This window comes from Prionailurus bengalensis, chromosome B3 (genome assembly GCF_016509475.1).
Source record: "Prionailurus bengalensis isolate Pbe53 chromosome B3, Fcat_Pben_1.1_paternal_pri, whole genome shotgun sequence".
In the NCBI taxonomy this organism is placed as follows: domain Eukaryota; kingdom Metazoa; phylum Chordata; class Mammalia; order Carnivora; family Felidae; genus Prionailurus; species Prionailurus bengalensis.
In genome coordinates, this window is record NC_057355.1 from 29,390,954 (window position 1) to 29,414,621 (window position 23,668).

Genomic DNA, 23,668 nt, shown 5'->3' on the forward strand with positions numbered 1-23,668 from the left:
CATCTCTCTGTCTCCTTTACTCACAGCAAACCGACTTTCATTTCCACCACAACACTGAATCCAATCTCTTCAAAGTCACTGACAACCTCGTTATAAGTCCAATGGAAATATTTTGGTCCTTCTCTTATTCAACCTTAACAATTATGACACTGCTTTTGATTTTTTCAGTCTTTTAGGAGCAACCAAGGAGATTTACTGCTTAAGAGTTCCTGCTGAACATAGACAAACTCTATGTTCATGTAGTAAACTACCACAAGTCTTAGAAGAAAAAAAAGGTAGAATCTAACTCCCTTACAAACCCACTCAAAACCTAAAGTAGTAAGAATAATTTAGCCTAGGGGCACCTGGGTGGCTCAGTCAGTTGAGCGTCCGACTTCGGCTCAGGTCATGATATCACGGTCTGTGGGTTCAAGCCCAGCATCGGGCTCTGTGCTGACAGCTCAGAGCCTGGAGCCTGTTTCTGATCCTGTGTCTCCGTCTCTCTCTGTCCCTCCCCCACTCTCACTTTGTCTCACTCTGTCTCTCAAAAATAAATAAATGTAAAAAAAAAAAATGTTTTTAAATAATAACTTAGCCTACTACCCCCCACCATCTTTGCGAACTAAGTGGGATATGGGTAAGGGGAAGGAGAATGTGAGGGTCTTTTTACTTCTTAACTCAAAAATAAAAAGGCATGAGGGGCGCCTGGGTAGCTCAGTCAGTTACATGTCCAACTTCAGCTCAGGGTGTGATCTCGTGGTCCGTGAGTGCGGGCCCCGCATCGGGCTCTGTGCTGACAGCGCAGAGCCTGGAACCTGTTTCAGATTCTGTGTCTCCCTCTCTCTCTCTGACCCTCCCCATTCATGCTCTGTCTCTCTCTGTCTCAAAAATAAATAAACGTTAAAAAAAATAATAAATTAAAAAAAGGCATGAATAATCTATAAAAATCTTTACAAGTTCTAATGCAAAAGATAAATAATATATAATTAAAGTCAACTATCCCTATTTTAACATACATTTTGTAATAATAAAATGTATATTACATTTCTGTACTTAAATAACTTACTTTAACCTCTTTAGTAATAAAATATGATAGCTTTTAATCATGACTAGAAATGTCATATGACATTGATTATAATATTAAAAACACACTCAATTTACTTCACTTTTAAAACAGACAAGACCCTTGGTAGACACATTGGCAAGCAGCATAATTTTATGGAATTCACCTTATACAATAAATCTTTTAGAACTCCATCAAAATTGGCTCTCTTTCTTCTTTCAAAAGAAATTAAAATTTGCATGCAAATTATAGAGTTCAATCTCATTTGTCAATGCTAGGCCATGGACTCTGAAAAATGTCATGTTCCTTCACACCAGTTTCATAGCTTCTGAATCATGATTGTTATGCCTTCCATCTAGTAATGAATACAAAAACAGGACACTCAATTGACCTTGAGAAGTGTTGCTTCACTCTCCACATAAAGTATTTCTCTGGTATCTTATTAGTCAACAAATCAATTTCAAATGCAAATGAATATAAAATAATACTCATAATTCAGATTAACTTCCTTGCAAGAATGTTAATTGCAAATGCCTACCTATTCCCCTCTTTTTTTTCCCTACCTATTTCCCTCTTAATGTGTTCTCTAAGCTCCTTATTGCAGATGTAAAATACCACCTTCATTAAACAGATGACATTGAGGAGCCCCCAAAAGATGAAGGAATTTGCTCAAGGGCACAAATCAGGTTAACACTGGAAAGAGAACTTGAATACCAAATGTAAGTCATTTGACTTACATTCTAACAGTTTAAGGCATCCCCCGCCCCTTTTTTAATTCCAGTAACAAACAGGGTCATCTGGGTGGCTCAGTTGGTTAAGCTTTCAGCTCTTGATTTAGGCTTAGGTCATGATCCCATGGTCATGGGATCGCACCCCATATCAGGCTCCACACTGAGTGTAGAGCCTGCTTGAAGTTTCATTCTTTGTCCCTCCCTCTCTGTCCCTCCCCAGCTCTCTCTCAAAATAAATAAACATTAAAAAATTTTTAATTGCAGTAAAAAAACATAACATTTATCACATTAATCATTTTTAAGGGTATAGTTAGCTTTATACACATTGTTAACAGTTTAAGGTAATCTTTTAATAGATTAACTTTATTAGTGAAAATATAGTTTTGTGGAAAAATATCTTCCAAAAAAACTCATGGTTGGCTACAGAATTTTTTTTTTTAATTCCAAGAGTACAGATTTCACAAAAGCTATCTGACTTTATGACATTGTAAGTAAACAGAAGCATAAGTAAACAGAAGTCCCATGAAGGGACTCCCACTTTAGAAATACAAGACAACTTAAAAGCATCAAAAAATGTAAGAGTAGTAATGGATTATAACCTACTAAATAAAGGATCCATGATAAATACAAAAATAAGCAAGAAGAAAATATTCTTCCTTATAACAGAATATAATAAATGTAGAAGGAATCATGGAATTCGAAAAATTACCATTTTACATCATAGTAATATCTCAACATCAACAGGTGATGAGAAACAGGAGACTCACATAATCTCAACGTATCTAATTTTAACAAATTGTTAAAAATCACAAAGGGAGAAGTAGTAACTTGAGAGTGGAAAAACTTGGTGAACAACACTTTATGCAAGGAATTAAAGTCAACGTCACCAATAATGAGATAAATTAACATTATGAGCTGCCCGACACGATGCACTGAAAACACAGTATCACTTCTGTGATACTCCTGCCAAAATCTAATCATGAGGAAACACCAGACAAACCTAAATAGAGACAGTCAACAACAACAAAAAAGGCCTGTACTCTTCAAAAATGTCAATGCCATCAAAGCCAAAGAAAGGCTGAGGAGCTTTTCTAACAACGACTAAAGATACAAGAAAACTAAATGTAAGGCATGATTCTCAAGGACCCTAGACCAAATTGCCAGAAAAACTGTTAAAAATGATATTAATATGACAATTGGCAATGTTTGCATGTCTGCAGATTAGACAACAGTATTTTATCGTTGTTAAAACTGCCTGACGTTGCCAATTTTACCATGGAAATGGAAGGTGAACCTCCTTGTTTTTAGAAAATACACACTGACTTACTTGGGAATAAGTGGTATATCTGCAACATATTCTCAAGTAGTCCAGAAAAATAATAGTAAGTATATATGAAAAGAGATAAAGCAAATATGTCAAACTGTTAATGCTGGTGAAACTGAAAGGATTTTGAGAATTATGTGCACTATTCTTGTAACTTTTCTCTAAGTCTTAAATTATTTCAAAATTTAAAAAGTTAAATACGTATGTGTATGTATGGATCCATTTTAGAAGTGTTCCCACCACTTCCTTAGATTCTTGAAATTCAACTCTGAAGCATTCTTATGACTTTAGAGCAACTACTCTATTTAGCTTGACTTCAAATTCTCAAAATAAGGCAAGGTCAAACTCTTTGGCAAACCACAATAAAGATTTGGAAATACCATGTATGCACACTGGCAAACTGTGTTGACAAGAAGAATCACTTAAGCTAATCATTCCATTTTTTCCATGAGATCTACAAAACATCTGAGTCCTAAATTGCCCCCACTAAAATTATTTCACTTATGCCAGACTCCTAACTTGTCCACAAAACTACCTTCTAATTACTGCATAGCTATTTTTCTGCCAGTCTGGCTCTGATACCTGGAGTTTTCCAAAATTCACAACTGTAACTTGTTTATGTCTAGATCTTCTGAGGAAAAAAAAATCTCCTGGGAGAAAACTGAACAGCGACCTGAAGGATGGGGATTTGAACTTTTTCACAGAGTAGAGGGGCATGCAGGATTTTTCTTTTCTTTTCTTTTCTTTTCTTTTTTTTTTTTTAAATGAAACAAAGAATACACAAGAAAAGAGCCTACAGACATCTAGGAATATTGCCAACTATGTGTCAGGGAGAAAAATCCCAGTGGTGGATGTGAAAATATGCATGCATAAAACAAACTATAGAAAAAGTAAAAAAAGTCCATAAAGTTTCTGACCCAATTTAGCAATCTTGTTTTTCACTTAACCTAACTGTAACTTAGAAAACTTACAGAACCCACAATATAAATTGTTACTTGACTTGTAATCAGTCAACCTCCAAATACGGTTGTCCCCATAGCATAAAGACAAAAATATATTTTCTGTCGGTGTTTCTCACGAGAGAAGAGAAAAATGTGGTAAACTCTTGATTTGTCACTAAGGAAAGCACCAAAAACTTACCATTACCAATAGTTCCCTGGCTATTTAACCAACAATCTACTGTATAAAAAGACGCCTGCCTTATAAAACTGGCTAAAGCTGTGAAACTGGATGACTGACTTTACATTACAATCCCCTAAACTCAGCACTGCCCCATAAATCAGAGAGCAGACCAAGTTCTTAAAACACCGCCCTTACCCCGGAGCCCCCCAGCACTTGGCTGTGAGTGGATTCCAGCAGCCCCTACGCGCCCAGAGAAAATGTTTTAATTCTTCCAGAAATGTTGGCTTCCAGGTGAATTCAGGTTTTAAACTCTTTCCAAGAGGCCATCCCAGCAGCGACATTTTCCTTCCTCAGGGAAAGATTCCCGGGACGCAGCTGCCCACTCCCCGCCAAACTGGAGAACCTGGCGGCCTGGCAGAATGCGGAGTAAATCCGGAAGGTTCAAGAGGGCCTGGGAAACAGAAGCGCGGCTTCATACTCTGGGTCACCCTGACCTCTGACATCGGCCACCCCGCGGTCCACCGGGAAGGAGTCAAGGGCAGACCCTAGAACTTCGGGCCTGAGCCACAGACCGTGCTGGGCCTGCCTGCGTTAAGGCTGGTCAGGTCTGTGGAAGACTATGACCTTCGCCAAGGCACTCACAGGGGCAGTACACTGAGGATGGGCCGTCATCGGGCTCTGCCTTTCCCTCCAGGACTCACCGCCCGCCGGAGCTGGCCTGGAGCCGCCGCTCGGAACATGGTCTCTATTCCCGTCCGCCTAGAAGCACCGTCAGTCTCACGGCCTCCGGTAGCTTAACCAAGCAGCACCGCCTCTGCGAGTCACTGTAACGCTCGCGAGACGCGCTAACGAGAGCGGAAACGGCTCAAGGGAAGAGCGAGAGCTCACGGTTTCTGTCTGCCCATTGGGCAGTCGCGCAACCAACGGGGTTGGCGGAAAGTTAGGGACTGGGCTTGGAAGTAGGGCAAAGGTGAGGCTCGGGTGAAGTGCAGCGGGTGAAGTGCAGCGGCTGAATGGCTGGCGGAGCTGGTGAACGACCAGCGACAGTGGTGGCCCAGAATGCCTCTCAGCCCCACAGTGGGCAACGTTCTGAAAGTGAACTTTCACCCTGAGCTGATGACGTCAGTCTCCTGGCTGCCAGCCCTCTGGATGAAGTCCCCCCCCACCCCAGTTATTCTTTTGTTTGCTTTTTTATTCACGCCTGTCAACGCTCCACCTGTAACGTGCTAAACACATTTTCCAGGTCAGGGGAATATAATAAAAGGATGCATAAGAAGTTGACCTCACCAGACTCTGAAGGAAACATACAAATTTCTTATTACGGAAAGAGGGATTCACCGAAGTGATGATGTTTGAGCTAGGTTCTGGAGGAAAGAACCGTGTGGGCAAAAACCAGGAAGGAACGTGAGGTGAAGACCCAAGGACAGGGGCAGAACTTTGTGTGCTGGCTGTAAAAGGAGGCAGGATGGCTGGAGATACAACTGGAACAGTAGTTGGGGAAAGCCTTGAATTTGGGGAATTGTGGCCGACCCTGGCCTTCTCCCCTTCCCTGGCCTTATCCTCTTCCTCTCCTCTTCTCCTCTACCTGTCCCTGGGCACCCCACCCACATCCTGGCTTCAGTGCAGTTGGTGCCAAATCTATCCTGACCTTTGGATCCACATATCCCCCAACCTACTTGGACATCTCCACAGGATGTCCCTCAACATCTCAAACCCACATGTACACAATTGACAGCATCCCCCTCCAGATTTGAGTCTCCTGTACTCCCCTTTTCAGCAAATGCTTTCCACCTCCACCCAACTGCTCAAGCAAGAAACCTAGGGACCATACTTGACTCCTTTCTCCCCTTTATCCACTTACCCTATCAGTCATTAAGTTCTAGTGATTCCACTCCCACATAGCTCCCAAATCCATCTAGGACTCTTTTCTACCCCTCTCCGTGTTTGGATGGTTACAGTTGCCTTCTCACTGTTCTCCCACCTTCTAGTCTTCTCCACCCTCCAATCCATCTCCCATTGCAACCAAAAGACTCTTTCAAAAAGACTCTTTCAAAAAATTGGTGATATTACTCCCTTGTTGAATATACTTCAGTGACTCCCCATTGGCTTTTAGGATAAAATGCAAACCCCTTAATATAACTTATGAGCCCTTTGTGAGCTCATCCTTCCCTTTCTCTTGAGCCTTGTCTTTCCCCTCCCTCTCATCCCCCATGGCCGTAAAGAACTATCCTCCATGCCCTACCCCCTCTGCCTCCCCACTCTTCTTCCTCACTCTCCCTTTACTCCTTTAACTGTTTAATACCTATTCATTCTTGAAATTTCAGCTTGGAAACTCCTCCCCCCCACCAACTCTGAATTGGATACCTCTCCCATGTGCCCCTATTTTCCCCTTTATTGACAATTGTCACATGGGTTGTAATGACCTGGTTACTTGTCTGTCTCATCCATCTGACTGTATGTCCTACCTTTTTTTAATTATTGTGTCTTCAACAGTGTCTGGCTCATAGTAAGCATTCAGTCAGTATTTGTTGGATGAATCAACAAACCAATCAATGACTCACTAAAAAGGTCTGAACTTTACCATGACACTCTTAAGCAGGGGAGTCATATGTTCAGAAATGGTCTCAATTCCCAATTTATCAACAACCTTTCCATCCTGGTGAAGTCTAACTAATACATCCCATTGGCTCTACCTTCAGATGATGCCTAGAATCCAGCAACTTCTACCAACACCTCTTTATTTATTCCTCTACCACTACACCGTCCCTATTTCTATCACCCGGAGCCTCCTAACTGTTCTTTCTGTTTATCCCCTTGCCTCCTGAAGTCTCTTCTCCAAATAGCAAACTGATTGTGTCCTCTGCTCAAAACCCTGTTCTATCACCGTGCCCCAGACATAGGCCTTGCTGCTCTTGAATTCACCAACAGGCTCTCATCTCAGGGCTTTGCACTTTGATTGTTCCTTCTGCCTGAAATCTCTTTCCTGGGGATCCAGAAGGCTCTTTTCATCACTTCGCTGAGGTCTGTGCCCAAAAGCTACATTTCCAGAAAGGCAAGCCTTGGCCACTCTAGATAAAATAGCCTCCTTCCCTCATGTTTGACTTTTCTGTTTGGCATTTGTCACCACCTAACAGGATGCACATTTTTGTTCATTTGTTTATTGTTGATCTGCTTCCATGGGAATGTAAGTTCCCTGGGCAAGAACACTGAGTCAACAAACATTCTAAGGGGCCTGTGCTCAGTTTTTGCTCTGCCTCTTCCCCACCTCTACTCCACCTTTAACACTCAGCTCAAGTGACATTTCTTCTGTAAGGTCTTCCCTGATCTTCCAGGATAAATGAATCCTTCCCTCTCCTTCATCCTCCTGGTTCTGCAAACAAGGACTCAGCTTGAACATACATTGCAACCACTGAGACCATGCCTGTGCCCATGAGTAGACTCGGGCCATTGGATGCCCCCAGTGAATCTATATGTGGGAAGGACAATGCAGTATTCCATTTAGCACTGCATTTGCCTCCCAATCTGGTCCCCCACTGGACTCATGTCTGAGTTCTGTGGAAGTGTAAGGAAAAGTGAAGAGTACTTTAAGTAAAAACTAAAAGGGACTAAATGCAATGTTTAAAAAATGGTACACAAATTAACCTCCTTCATGCCCTCCCCCCATGAGAAAGCAAAACAGAAAAGGAGGGAGAACATTCCCTATCCCCACACCACAGGACAGCTTTGTCACCTCCCAGGCTCCAGTGAATCAGCAGCATCTGTGCCAGCAGAAGGGCAATACCCATGGATCAGGATGATTTCTGGAAGAGCAGAGCCAGAAGAGAGGTAAAGGCAGAAAACTGCCAAAGTCTGCGATAACTGACCAGACCTGCTCATGAGCACACATGAGATGCTCCCTGGGGGGTTTCGGGGGGAGTGTGGAGGAGTTCCATATTTACATGGAGGTCAAGTACTACCAAAATGTGAACACTAAAACATTTATATTAGCGCAATTTCTGTATACATGTTTGGGTGTCTGTTTTTCCCACTAATTTATGAGCTGCTTTGGTGGTAAGACCCATGGTTTTTATTATCTGGTTCATGTATGTGGATGTTTAGTGAGTGTTAATAGAAATGTTTGTCCAAAGAGAAAAGGAAGGAAGAAATGGGTGGGGGAAAGGAGGGTGGATTTGCCACAGTCAACACTAGAAGACAACACTCCAGTCTATTTTGGAAAACACCTCACTGTCTTCTTTCTTCTCCACAGGCCAGTTTCAGGAGAGCTCCTCCAGAATTCCTGATGGAAACTTAGAAGATGAGCGTTAGTGGGACGAACTACAGCCCCAATTACTGTTCCTGTCCAGGGGCCACAACTAGTACTCATTGCCTCCTTCATTGTTTTCAATCCTAAATTCTCCTCACCCTCAGTTAGCATCCCCTCTGGTCTCAGTGGCTTACCTGAGGATATGAGCCCCTGACCACCATGCCTTCTCAGGCCAAGGTCACTGCACTTGTCCCCTTATTGTCAAAATCGAGCAAGAGAGTACTGAGAAGCATTCAAACTGGCCAAGATGATGATTCTCCTTCTTGCCTGTTGGTCCCTGCAAACAAGGTGCCCAAAGTGCTCAGGTAGTAGCGATAGCTTATAGATCAATAGTACTCTTGCTGTATCCTCTGGTGGAAGATTCCCCCTCGGGGGACAAATATCTCTAACCCTGCAGAGTCCAGAGTTGTGAGAGTTGGAAGCTCAAATTCCACAGGTGCCCACTGAGAGTGATGGTAGTAGGTCCCTCCTGATTCTACCCCTTGGTTCCTGGGTCCATGAATTCTTCTGAGTGGGGACACGGCACCATATGAAAGTCTTTGATTCAAGATGTACATGATATCCTGGAAGATGAACCCCATCCTCATAAAGTATTGCCTCCAAGCTGGTGCTTCAAGAGGGCCATTCTGATGCCCTATCAGGGAAGTAGCTTCTGGGTGGTCCCGTATATGACTAGATGAGCAAACCCTGTGATTATGGACTCATTCCTGAACCTCCATTTCAGTGAGTTGGGTCCCTGATCTGACATGATGTTATGTAAGATCACTTGTGCTGGTGAATGAAATATTCAAAAAGACCTCAGACAATGGTGCTGGTTAAGATCTTGCGGGCAGGAAAAGTAAACAGCATCCAGAATATATGTTAATTCCTGTTAGGATGAATCATGTCTCCTCCAGAATGGAAGGGGTTCAATGTAGTCAACTTGCCACTATATTGCCGATTAGTCTCCTGAATAGTTGTTATTATATTGGGGGTATATTCAATAGCAACAGTAGCTAAAATTAGTTTTTGTAAGTGGGAGCCTATGCTATTACTCATACTAGCCTCTGTCTCTGCTGCTGTAACCTCTTTATTCACGTGTCCTTAGTGCCAGCACTGGGTGGCTGATGACAGAGACTAGCTGAAGTCATCTGGCCAAGTGAATTTTGCTTTTCTTAGTTATTTAGTGCCTCTTCCATGGTGGATGCTTTCTGGTGGGTGTCAACATGTGATACAAAGATCTTCATACTAGTGGCCTGGGTGGCTCAGTCAATAAAGCACTGATCTTGATCGTGATCTTGGAGTCATGATTTCAAGCCCCACGTTGGGTGTGAAGCCTACCTAAAAAAAGATCTTCATACTTTGTGGTGATGCACCTATTCACCTATCCATCCTTGTGCTTCTATCCCACAATCCTTGTCCCTAATCTTCCTAAATTTCTTCTTCCAGGCCCTTACTAGCCGTAGAGTCTTTACCATTGCCCCTGAGTTCATATATATTCTAACCTTGGGGGCACTTGTCTGTCCACAAAGTGGATGCCCAGGTGCACCTCCTGAAGTTCTGCACACTGAGATCTTTCACCACTGTTTCTCAAGGCCACTGCTAATTCAGGCTGTATTGTAACTGCCACCCATTCTCAGCTTGAGGTCACAAACTGAGACAACTTTACACTAGCCAAATACAGGATTTTTCCTCTTTTCAGCTGGTTGTAAGGGATCCTACATACAGCCATCAGTGTGAGCTGAGGAGGAGCTATTATAATGGTGGTGTGATGGCCTGGCATCTGGGCTGCCTGCTCAAGCAAAACCTGTGTAAACCATCTGTAAGCCTACATGTGTTCAATCCCAGATGTGCCACTTCCACCATAGGATGGATTGTTGCTGGCTGCCTGATATGTCTTAGTAGGTTTGATAGAACCTGGCTCATAAGGTAGTTCCTGACATGTGTTCACTTGGCATCTCAAAATCAGACCCAGTAGTACACCAGCAGTTTGTTTTTTTTTTTTCAAAAGGCACATAAATCTCTCCTATAGATGGCATGGCATTGCTCCAACACCCCAAGGACTTATGTTGTGATTCCCAGTGGAAATAGCCATAAATTACACACAGCCTCTTTTTCTACCACTGAAAACACTAATATCATGCATACCATCTATAAGATATATAGAAACATATGGCCAAGTAGCAAGACGGCTTGCACCAAAGCCTGAACCTGCTGTATAACCTTTTCCTTTCCTGAGTTCCAATTAAAGCCTGTAGCTTTTTGCATCACCTGGTATATGGGCCAGAGCAATATTCTTAGTGTGCAATATACTATATCCAGAACCCAAAGAGAACTACCAGGCATTATGCTTCCTTCTTCATTGTAGGAGGTGCAATAATTTATCTTTTTCTTTGGACAGGATATGTGGCATGTCCTTGACACTGGACCCCTAAACATCTTTCTGATAGGACAGGCTCCTGAACTTTATGCAGCTTATCTCCCACCTCTGGAGTACATGTGTCAGACCAAGGCCTCTAATGTGCTGGCTGCATTTTGTACATCTGGCTGAATTAGTATGATGCAATCGATGTAATAGATCAGTGTGATGTTCTGTGGGATGTCCAAACGGTCCTGATCTCTGGCCGCATTATGAGAGAGGCTGAAAGTTAACATAGCTCTGGGGGAACACCATAGATGTACACATACTGGTTTATGTCCCATGTGAATGCATACTGTTTCTCAGCCATTCTTCTCATAGGGATTAAAAAGAACCCATTCATCAAATCAATGTCCACATAAAATGTATCTAAGACTGTGTTGATTTTTCTAGCAAAGATACGAAACCTGGTGTGGGGGCTGCAATAGGGCTCCTCCTTGGGTGACTTGTCTGGCCATCTACTTCCACTCTCTAGGTTTCGTCTGATTTGTGTGGGAACAATACTGGTGAGTTAAATAGAAAAATGATGGGGAAGGACACCTAGTTGGCTCAGTTAGTTGAGGGTGCAATTCTAGATCTTGGGGTTGTGAGTTCAAGCCCCACTTTGGGTGTAAAGATTACTTAAAAAAATTAATAACTTTTTTTAAAAAAAGAAAAAGAGTATGGATTCTTTAGATCCTTGAAGGTTGCTTTGCTGTATGCTGCCAGAAAGGCCCTCTAGCTTTTATACATGGTTTCCAATTGCCTGTTAATTACTCCTAGTCTTTAAAAAAGATTTTCCCTAAGACCTCAGTGAAGCTTAGTAATTGCCACCCAGTGCCATTGTGCTGTTAGTTTCCCCCTCTCCATGTTTCTCAGGTGCCTGGTACATTCCCTTCCGTAGGCATACCATCTCAATTCACCACCAGTAAACATTTTCACAACTGGACCATCACTTTATGTTAAGAGCTATCTGTGTTCCAGGTACTGGCAGTGAGGGGGTCCTCGGTGTGAGGCTAGCAAAGGTCAATACAGCTCCAAAACCCCCATCTGATCACCAGCTTTCTCAGACCACTCCTACACTTCTACTCCTCTCAGAAGCAGGCTTTTCTCTTGGAACAAGAAACATGATGGCTAGTAGGAGGGCGCTCTTAGGATGCACACATGTGGAAGGTGAGACAGTAGCAGAATTAGGCAGAAGGAGAAGCTGGGCTGAGGTGTAGGCCTGAACAATAATCCAAAGGAATGTGAATTTTCTGTTATTGAATTAGATGGCAATGCATTGTGTTTATTATGCGATAAAATGATAGCCAAAAAAATATGATATCTATTGACTAAAAACTCAACACAACATTCTTGACTCATAGAACACCCATCAGAAAAAACTAGAAAATTTAAGAGAGAATATATCTTCTATGTGAGATATTTAAAACAGACTATTTCATTACATCAGAACTTCTTCAAAAATGTAGAGAAGGAAAATGAAGCTGCAGCTGAAGTTACTGAGTCATTCGTTAGCCGAACAACAAATGCCATTTACTGATGGTGAATTAATTAAATTGGGTTTGATTGCATCAGCTGACAAAATGTGTGCAGAGAAAATTAACTTGTTTACTACTTTGAAATTTGGGGGCAGAAGAGAACGTGGGAAGCAAGTCAGCAATCAATTGAAAGTCAAAGCAGATTATTCCCTTGGCTTTGATGAGTTAATAGATGTTACTGATACTGCTCAGTCATTATTGTTTATTCAAGGAGTCAACGCCATATTTGAAATGATGGTAGGATTAGTCTCCATCAATACTCTGAATGAACAGAATATTTTCAAAGAAGTTGAGGAAACACTAATTCAATACAACCTGAAGTGGAATCTGCAAAGATGTATTACAACTGATGGTGGTAAAAATATGTGTGAAGCAGAAAGGACTTAGACAAATGTAAAAGTTTGCAAAAATGCAAGGTGTGCAAAGCCTATAGGTATTCACTGTGTTGTGCATCAGCAGTTACTTCATTGAAAAAAATATTTTTAAGTTTATTTATTTATTTTGAGGGAGAGAGAGAGCACGCATGCGCACTTGTGCATGCGAGTGCGGGAGGGGCAGAGAGAGGGGAGAGAGAGAAAATCCCAAGCAGGCTCCATCTGTTAGCACAGAGGCCACCTCACTAACTGTGAGATGATAACCTGAGCCAAAATCAAAAGTCACATGTTTAACCAACAGAGCCACCCAGGCGCCCCTCATTGAAAATATTTTTTAAAATTTCTTTAATGTTTTATTTTTGAGAGAGAGAGATTGAGAGTCAGAGTGCAAACAGGGGAGGGACAGAGAGAGTGGGAGACACAGAATCTGAAGCAGGCTCCAGGCTTTGAGTTGTCAGCACAGGGCCCATCGTGGGGCTAAAACCCACGGACCCTGAGATCGCGACCTGAGTCAAAGTCGGACACTTAACCAACTGAGCCACCCCTGAAAATATTTTTAATCTATCACATGTTATTTTCTCACAGTGTCAATAGTGAATTTCATTCACTCTAGTAGACTATTGTCAGTTCCAAGATTTTTGGTGTGTCAGAAATGCTGAATATCGTGACTTATCCTATCATATAGCAGTTTGACAACTTAACAGTGGTAAAGTTTTATTGGATTGTTTTAGCCCAAGACCTACGTTGAAATTGTCCTCAAATGTTTATAACAGCTTAATTTGCCATAGCCCCAAACTGGAAATAATCTAAATGCCTATTAATTAGCAAATGAATTAACAAATTGTGGTCTAGTATAGTCAGTGGTGCTGTGGACTGAACGTGTCACCCAAAACTCATATGTTAAAGCCTTATCCCCCTCCCCCAATTTGATATTTGAAGATGGGCTTTTGATGATTAGGTGTAGAGGAGGCCATGAGGATGGAGCCCTCATAATGGGATTAATGTGCCCTTCTTCTCTCCCGCATGTGATGACCCAAAGAGAAGGTGGCCATCTGCAAGCCTGGAAGAGAGTCCTCACAAGAACCTGATCATGCTGACACCCTGATCTCAGACTTCTGGAACTGTAAGAAAACACATCTCTGTTGTTTAAGTTATCCAGTCTATGGTATTTTGTTAGGGCTTCCCCAAATGACTATGGTCTATTGCATTCATTGTAAAACAATAAAAAAAGTACACACTACTCACACATGCAACAACATGGATGAATCTCAAAAGCACGATACTAAGTGAAAGAAGCCAAACACAAAAGACATATGATTCTATTTATATGCTGTCTGCAAAAGGCAAAACTATAGGAAAAGAAAGCAGGTCAGTCGTTTCTAGGGGTTAAGCCTGGCAAATGGGCATGAGGGAACTTTCCAGGGAGATTAAAATGCTCTGTATCATGATTGTAGTCTGTTTACAATGACAGTATATACATTTATCAAAACTAAAAAAACTATACATTTAAAATTGGTGAATTTTACCATATATAAATTTCACCTCTGTAAAGTTGATTAGAACACATATCCACACAAACATGTCCAGCTGGTCGCCAGCTTGATAGAAACATAACTGAAACATTTCATTTTGAAATCTGACCCACATCCTCCATTCAGTCCATCAGCAACTCTTGTTGGTTTTAGCTTTCTGCTTCCACTCTGGTCCAAGCCATGTTCTCTCTCACTGGCATAATTGCAGAAGCCTCCCAAATAGTCTCTGAGCCTCTGCTCTTGCCTTCACAGGCTGTACTCCCCAACACAAATAGAGATGCTCTTAAACTATAAACCACATTATACCATCTTTGTTCAAAACCCTCCCTTATAACACTGAGGGAAAAAAATCCAAAGCTCTCATGGTGTCTTCAAATCATTCCTTGACCTTCCCCTACTCAGCTCTCTGCTTTATCTCTTTTCTTCCACTTTAGGTACCCTTTTATTCTATCTCCAATGCATAGGCATGCTCCTGCCTTGAGGCCTTTGTACATGCTGTTCCTTCTGTCTGGAAAGCTTTTCCTGCAGAGCTTCTACTCTGGCTTGCTCCCACTCTTCAGTCAGGTCTTAGCTTTCTTCAACCACTGATATGTAGCCCCTTCTCCATTTTATCCTTCTTCTAACTATGTTTTGTTTTTCAGGGCAAGGGCTTTGTTCTGTTCACTGCTGTACCCCTTGTATCTAGAACAATATCTGGTACATGTAAATGCTCAATGCATACTTCATGGATGAACAAATGAATAGATGGATGAAGAGTTGAGCCCTTTGCTATGAAGCCTTTTTAGACCTCCCAACCTGCACTTATCTCTCCCTTTTCCTCATCCCTCTGGCTTTGGTTGTCTTTGCTTCTTTGTTTGTTTTTTGTTTGTTTGCTTAAGTAGGCTTTGTGCCCAGTGAGGAACCAAAGGTGGGGCTTGACCTCAAGACTCTGACATCAAGACCTGAGTTGAGATCAAGAGCCAGATGTTTAACCACTGAGCCACCAAGGAGCCCTTGTTTGTTTTGTTTTGTTTTTTTTTATAACAACTTTATTGAGATACAATTCATGCGTCATATAATTCACCCACTAAATTTTTACAAATAAATTATTTTGGTAAGTTCAGAGTTGTGCAACCATCACCACAGTCAATTTTAGAATGTTTTCATCACCTCAAAAGGAAATCTCACACTCCAGCTGCTCACATCCTTATCGCCCTGCCCCTCAAGCCTGAAGCAGCTACTCATCTACTTTCTGATTATGCATTTGCCTATTATGAACATTTTTTAAGTAAATGGAATCATAAAATCTGTGGTCTTTTGTGACTAGCTTCTTTCAATTAGCATAACCATTCCAAGGTTCATTGTGTTGTAACATGTATTTTGAAATGGCTGAATAATATTCTTTTATATGGACATACTGCATTTTATTTATTCATTCATCAGTTAATGGATGTTTTGGGTTTTTTTCCCACTTTTTGGCTCTTATGAATAATGCTGCTATAAACATTTGTGTACAAGTTTTTGTCTGGATATGTTTTCACTTCTATAGGATTAGAATTGGCAACTTTATGCCTAGCCATTTAAGGAACTACCAATCTGTTTTCCAAAGTGGCTACACCATGTTACATTTCCACCAGCAGTGTTTGAGTGCTCTCATATCCACATCTCTTTGATTGTACTCCATTGATCTATATATGACTTTGTCATTTTGCCACAATACAAATATTTCACTGTGTTCCTGGGACCAGTTTGAGCCTTAGGTTGTTATTGACCTTAGGGATTAACGTTGTTTTTTTTTTTTTAGTTTTTTTTTATCTATTTTGAGAGAGGGAGAGAGAGATAGAGCAGTAGGGGAGAGACAAAGAGACAGAGGGAGAGAGAGAGAATCCCATGCAGTCTCTGCATTGTCAAATGTGGGGCCTCGAGCTAAAGAACCACAAGAACATGACCTGAGCCAAACTCTGACACTTAACTGACTGAGTCACCCAGGTCCCCTGAGTTAATATTTGATATATGTGACACTCACTACCTCAACTGAATTGTAAACTCCTTTATGGCAGAGTCTATGTCTTGTACATATTCCCCTTCATTACATGGTGAAGTAACAGGTGTACAGCAGGTGTTGCTTAGGGGAATAAGAACAGAAGTTGACAACAACTATAAAAAGAGGAAGAAAGAAAGAAAGAAAGAAAGAAAGAAAGAAAGAAAGAAAGAAAGAAAAAAGAAAGAAAGGAAGAAAGGAAGAAAGAAAGAGGAAGGAAGGTTAAAAAGAAAGGAGGGAGGAAGGGAGGGAGGGAGGAAGGAAATAAAAGGGAATTCAGGGCCACAGCAAAAGCTAGAAGCTAATCATTTGAATTTTAAATGCAATAATGAGAGGCCAAGAATCAAGAAGCTCATTCTTTTGCTTCTTCTTGAAAAAGTAACTCGTTGTGAGGTTTCTTCATGCAAAGCTGGGTACCTTCTTTACAGCATACATGAGAATTAATTCAAAATAAGCGATAGACCTAAATGTAAGAGCTAAAACTATAAACTTCTTAGAACAAACTATAAGAGTAAATCATCTTGACCTCAGGTTAGGTAAAGCCTTCTAGATATGACACTGAAACCATGAACAATGAAAGAAAACATTGAAAAATTAGACATTATCAGTAGACTTTGTACTTCAAAAGACACCATCAGGAAAGTGAAAAGACATTCCACAGAATGGGAGAAAATATTTGTAAATCACATATTTGGTAAGGGATTATATCCAGAATATATATAAAGAACACTTCCAACCCAATAATAAAAAAGAATGCATTTTTTATAAATGGGCAAAGAATCTGAATGGACTTTTTTCCAAAGAATATATACAAATGTCTTCATGTACCAAAAAGCATATGAAAAAATACTTGGCATCATTAATATCAAGGAGATGTAAATGAAAACCACAATAGAAGACAGCAGAGAATCCCTTTCTGTGGAGATAAAAGAAATAAAGTGTAGTCAGGATAAAATTAAAAATGCTATAACCGAGATGTAATCTAAAATGGATGCCATGATGGCAAGGTTGAACAAAGCAGAGCAGCAAATCAGCGATATAGACAATAAAATTATGGAGAATAATGAAGAAGAAAAAAGAGGTAAACAAAAGCAAAAGATACAAATACAATACAAAACAATACAAAACTTAGAGAACTCAGTGATTTATTAAAAAGGAATAACATCTGAATCATAGGAGTCCCAGAAGATGAAGAGAAAGAAAAGGTGGCTGAAGGTTTATGTGAGCAAATTATAGTGGAAAACTATAGTGGAAAACTTTCCTGTCTGGGGAAGGACACAGACATCAAAATCCAAGAAGCACAGAGAACTTCCATTAGATCCAACAAAAACCAACCATTACCATGGCATATCATAGTCAAATTCACAAAATGCACAGACAAGGAGAGAATTATGAAAGTAGCAAGGGAAAAATTCCTTAACCTATGAGAGAAGACAGAAAAGGTTCACAGACGACCTATCCACAGAAACTTGGCAGGCCAGAAAGGAGTGTGGCAGGATATATTCAACATCCTGAATTGGAAAAACATGCAGCCGAGAATTCTTTATTCAGCAAAGCTGTCATTCAAAACAGAAGGAATGATAAAGAGTTTCCCAGACACACGAAAACGAAAGGAGTTTGTGACCAGTGAACCAGCCCTGCAAGAAATTTTAAGGGGGATTCTTTGAGTGGAGAAAAGATGAAAAAACCAAAAAAGAACAAAAGCAACAAAGACTAGAAAGGACCACAGAATGTCACCAGAAGCACCAACTCTACTGGCAACACAATTGCATTAAATTCATATCTTTCAGTACTCACTCTAAATGCCAATGGACTAAATGCTCCAATCAAAAGACATAGGGTATCAGAATGGATAAGAAAACAAGACCCATCTATAGCTGCTTACAAGAGACTCACTGTAGACCTAAAGATACCTGCAGGTTGAAAGTAAGGGGATGGAGAACCATCAGTCATGAAAATGGTCATCAAAAGAAAGCTGGAGTAGTCATACTTATATCAGACAAACTCGATTTTAAAACAAAGACTGTGAAAGGAGATAAATGGGGCATTATATCATAATTAAGGGATCTATCCACCAAGAAGATCTAACAATTATAAATATTTATGCCCCCAATGTGAAGTCGCAAGATATATAAATCAATTAATGACAAGCATAAAGAAACTCATTGATAATAATACCATAATAGTAGGGGACTTCAGCACCCCACTTACAACAATGGACAGATCATCTAAGCAGAAAATCGACAAGGAAACAATGGTGTTGAGTAACACCCTGGACCAGATGGACTTAACAGATATATTCAGAACATTTCATTCTAAGGCAGCAGAATACACATTCTTCTCAAGTGCACATGGAACATTCTCCAAAATAGATCACATACTGGGTCACAAATCAGCTCTCAACAAGTACAGAAAGATCGAGATCATACCATGCATATTTTCAGACCAGAATGCTATGAAACTCGAAATCAACCACAAGAAAAAATTTGGAAAGACCATGAATACTTGGACATTAAAGAACATCCTACTAAAGAATGAATGGGTTAATCAAGAAATTAAAGATGAAATTAAAAAGTACACGGAAGCCAATGAAAAAGAAAACACGACAGTCCTAAACCTCTGGGAGGCAGCAAAGGTGGTCATAAGAGGGAAGTATATAGCAATCCAGGCCACCCTAAAGAAGGAAGAAAGGTTCAAATACACAACCTAACCTTACACCTAACAGAGCTGGAAACAGAGCAGCAAATAAAGCCCAAAACCTGCAGAAGAAGGGAAATAATAAAGTTACAGAAGAAATCAAATGATATTGAAATTAAAAAAAAAAAAACAGAACAACAACAACAACAAAAACCAAGGAGTTGGTTCTTTGAAAGCATTAACAAAATTCATAAACCCCTAGCCAGATTGATAAAAAAGAAAAAGAAAAGGACCCAAACAAATAAAATCATGAATGAAAGAGGAGAGATCACAACTAATGCTACAGAAATGCAAACAGTAAGAGAATAGTATGAACAATTATATGCCAACAAATTGGGAAGAAATGGACAAATTCCCAGAAACATATAAACCACCAAAACTGAAGAAATAGAAATAGAAAATTTGAACAGACCCATAACCAATAAAGAAACTTAATCAGAAATCAAATGTCTCCCCAGAAAAAGAGTACAGAGCTAGATGACTTTCTAGGGGAATTCTACCAAACATTTAAAGAAGAGTTAACCCCTATTCTTCTGAAACTGTTCCAAAAACATAGAAATGGAAGGAGAACTTCCAAACTCATTCTACATGGCCAATATTACCTTGATTCCAAAACCTGACAAAGTGTCCACTAAAAAGGAGAATTTCAGACCAATTTCCCTGATGAACACAGATGCAAAAATTTTCAACAAGATACTGGCAAATTGGATCCAACAATACATTAAAAGAATTATTTACCATGACAAGTGGGATTTATTCCTGGGATGCAAGGCTGGTGCAATATCCACAAATCAATCAATGTGATACATCACATTAATAAAAGAAAGGATAAAAACCACATGATCCTTTCAATAGATGCAGAAAAAACATTTGACAAAATATAGCATAGTTTTTTTATAAAAACTACTCAAGAAAGTAGCGATAGAAGAAACATACCTCAAGATCATACAGGCCACATATGAAAGACCCACAACTGATATCATCCTCAATGGGGAAAAACTGAGAGCTTTCCCCCTACAGCCAGGAACATGACAAGGATATCCACTCTCACCACTGTTGTTCAACATAGTATTGGAAGTCCTAGCCTCAGCACTCAGACAACCAAAAGAAATAACTATCCAAATCAGCAAGGAGGAAGCCAAACTTTCACTCCTTGCAGATGACGTGATACCCTACGTGGAAAACCCAAAAGACCACCAAAAAACTGCTAGAACTGCCACAAATTCAGCAAAAGCACAGGATATAAATTCAATGTACAGAAATCGATTGCATTTCTATACAGCAATTATGAAGCAGCAGAAAGAGAAATCAAGGAATCGGCCCTCTTCACAATTGTGCCAAAAACCATAAAATACTTAGGAATAAACCTAACCAAAGAGGTGAAAGAGCTATACACTGAGTTACGAGAGAAATTGAAGAAAGTTAGGAGAGAAATTAAAGAAGACACAAAGTGGGGCACCTGGGTGGCGCAGTCGGTTAAGCGTCCGACTTCAGCCAGGTCACGATCTCGCGGTCCGGGAGTTCGAGCCCCGCATCAGGCTCTGGGCTGATGGCTCAGAGCCTGGAGCCTGTTTCCGATTCTGTGTCTCCCTCTCTCTCTGCCCCTCCCCTGTTCATGCTCTGTCTCTCTCTGTCCCAAAAATAAATAAACGTTGAAAAAAAAATTAAAAAAAAAAAAAGAAGACACAAAGAAATGGAAAAAGATTCCATGTTCCTGGATAGGAAGAACAAATATTGTTAAAATGTCGATATTACCCAAAGCAATCTACATATTCAATTCAATCCCTATCAAAATAACACCAGCATTTTTCACAGAGCTAGAACAAACCGTTCTAAATTTGTATGGAACCAGAAAAGACCCCAAATAGCCAAAGTAAAGTTGAAAAAGAAAATCAAATCTGGAGGCATCACAATTCCAGACTTCAAGCTGTATTTCAAAGCTGGAATCAAGACATTATGGTACTGGCACAAAAACAGAGTAGAGAACTTAGAATGGAACAGAGTAGAGAACTCGGAAATGGATCCACAGCTGTATGGCCAACTAATCTTTGACAAAGCAGGAAAGAATATCCAATAGAAAAAAGGCAGTCTCTTCAGCAAATGGTGTTGGGAAAACTGAACAGCGACATGAAGAAGAATGAACCTGAACCACTTTCTTACACCATACACAAAAATAAACTCAAAATGGTTAAAAGACCTAAATGTAAGACAGGAGGCCATCAAGATCCTAGAGGAGAAAACAGGTAACAACCTCTTTGACCTCGGCCACAGCAACTTCTTACTCAACGTGTCTCTAGACACTAGAGGCAAGGGAAACAAAAGCAAAAATGAACTACTGGGACCTCATCAAGATAAAAAGCTTCTGCACAGCAAAGGAAAAATCAGCAAAACTAAAAGGCAACCGACAGAATGGGAGAAGATATTGCAAACGACATATCGGATAAAGGGTTAGTATCCAAAATCTCAACACTCAACACCCAAAAAACAACTTGAGTATCAAACTCAACACCCAAAAAACAACTAATCCAGTGAAGAAATGGACAAAAGGCATGAATAGACACTTTTCCAAAGAAGACATCCAGATGGCCAACCAACACATGAAAAAAATGCTCAACTTCACTCATCATCAGGGAAATACAAATCAAAACCACGAGTTATCACCTCACACCTGTCAGAATGGCTAACATTAATACCTCAGGCAACAACAGATGTTGGCGAGGATGAGGAGAAGAAGGAATCCTTTTGCACTGCAGGTGGGAATGCAAACTGGTGCAACCACACTCTGGGAAACAGTATGGAAGTTCCTCAAAAAATTAAAAATAGAACTATCCTATGACCCAGCAATTGCACTACTATGGAACAAAAAATGCTGATTCAAATGGGCACACGCACCCCAATGTTTACAGCAGCACTATCGTCAATAGCAAAAGTATGGAAAGGGCCCAAATATCCCACGGCCGAAGAATGGATAAAAAAAGATGTGATACACACAATGGAATATTACTCAGAGATCAAAAAGAATGAAATCTTGCCATTTGCAGCAACACGGTTGGAATTAGAGTATATTATGCTAAGTGAAATAAGTCAGTCAGAGAAAGACAAATATCATATGATTTCACTCATGTGGAATTTAAGAAACAAAACAGACGAACATTGGGCAAGGGAAGCAAAAATAAGATAAAAACAGAGAAGGATACCAACCTCTAGAATCACTATAATTTAAAAGGCAGATAATAACAATAGTTGAGGAGGATGTGGAAAAACCAGAACCCTCATCCATTGCTGATGGGAACCCTCCTAAATGGTACAGATGGTTTGGGAAACCACCTGACAGTTCCTCAAAATGTTAGAGTTACCAGATGACCTAGCAATTCCACTCCTAGGTGTATGCCCAAGAGCAATGAAAATGTGTGTTTACACAATACCTGTACACAAATATTCATAGCAGCATTATTCATAATAGCCAAAAAGTGCAGACAAAGCATATGGCCATCAACTGATGAAGGGATAAATAAAATGTGATATATTCAAACAATAGACCATTATTCATTCATAAGAAAGTATGAAGTAGTGATACATGCTACAGCATGGATGAACCTTGAAAAAGATTATGCTAAGTAAAAAAAGCTAGTCACAAAACACCACATTTGTATTATCTATTTATGGAAATGTCCAGAGTAGGCAAATCTGTAGAGATAAAAAGTAGATGAGTAGGTTGCCTAAGGCTGAGAGGGGAATGAGGAATGGGGAGTGACTGCTAATGGGTATGGACTTCTTTGGGGGGGTAATAAAAATATCTAAGATTGGCTGTGGTGATGGTCCCACAACTCTGAGTACATGAAAACCCATCGAACTGTACACTTTAAGTGTGTAAATTGCATAAGCTATAGATACACAACATAGTTACACACACATCACACACACACATCACACATGAGGGTAAAAGATGTTATGATAAGTTCTCCTGTTTGTTTTCTGTTTTAAAAAATCATTTGAAAAAGCCAGTAATTGGGGCGCCTGGGTGGCGCAGTCGGTTAAGCGTCCGACTTCAGCCAGGTCACGATCTCATGGTCCGTGAGTTCGAGCCCCGTGTCGGGCTCTGGGCTGATGGCTCAGAGCCTGGAGCCTGTTTCCGATTCTGTGTCTCCCTCTCTCTCTGCCCCTCCCCTGTTCATGCTCTGTCTCAAAAATAAATAAATGTTTAAAAAAAAATGAAAAAGCCAGTAATTTAATCAATAATTGCATAGGTCTTGTACACACCTCACACACCAACCTCGACCCACCAGTGTTTCAGGACTCCATGAATGAGAATCATTGCTTCACATCTTAATTTAATATGCTTAACACCCCTCAGTCCTCTCTGTATCCATCGATATGGCTCAAATTTGATGCTCCCCAAAGCTTCCCCAGAACTTCTGTACAGGAGTATTTTAGGGGCAGCAGTCTGGCTAGAAGAAAAAGACATCCAAGGATTTGTCGTGAAGCTGTGTTTGCACAGCAGACCCACTTTTTCACTTAAAATTGGAGGCTGATGGAGATTGGACCCCAGAGTCCTGCTTCTCAGTGGTCCCCTCCTCTGCTTCAATAAGGGCCACATAGAAATGG

At 40.5% G+C, this 23,668-nt stretch overlaps 1 protein-coding gene across 4 annotated transcripts in view; it reads right to left on the bottom strand.

Annotated features, from left to right (window-relative positions):
* The window catches only part of ETFA (electron transfer flavoprotein subunit alpha), a 78,621-nt gene extending 73,548 nt beyond the window's left edge, over positions 1–5,073 (bottom strand). For 2 of the 4 annotated variants that reach the window (XR_006293226.1, XM_043554934.1), the window contains exon 1: positions 4,921–5,063. Coding sequence is in view for 3 of the 4 variants with exons in the window: in XM_043554934.1 (XP_043410869.1) it covers positions 4,921–4,959 (39 nt within the window). In the remaining variant the exon portion in view is untranslated. Of the gene's footprint in view, positions 1–4,861 lie in introns of all 4 variants that reach the window. The other 2 variants (XM_043554932.1, XM_043554933.1) reach the window with 2 other exon arrangements.
* Between the last annotated feature and the right edge of the window lie 18,595 nt (positions 5,074–23,668).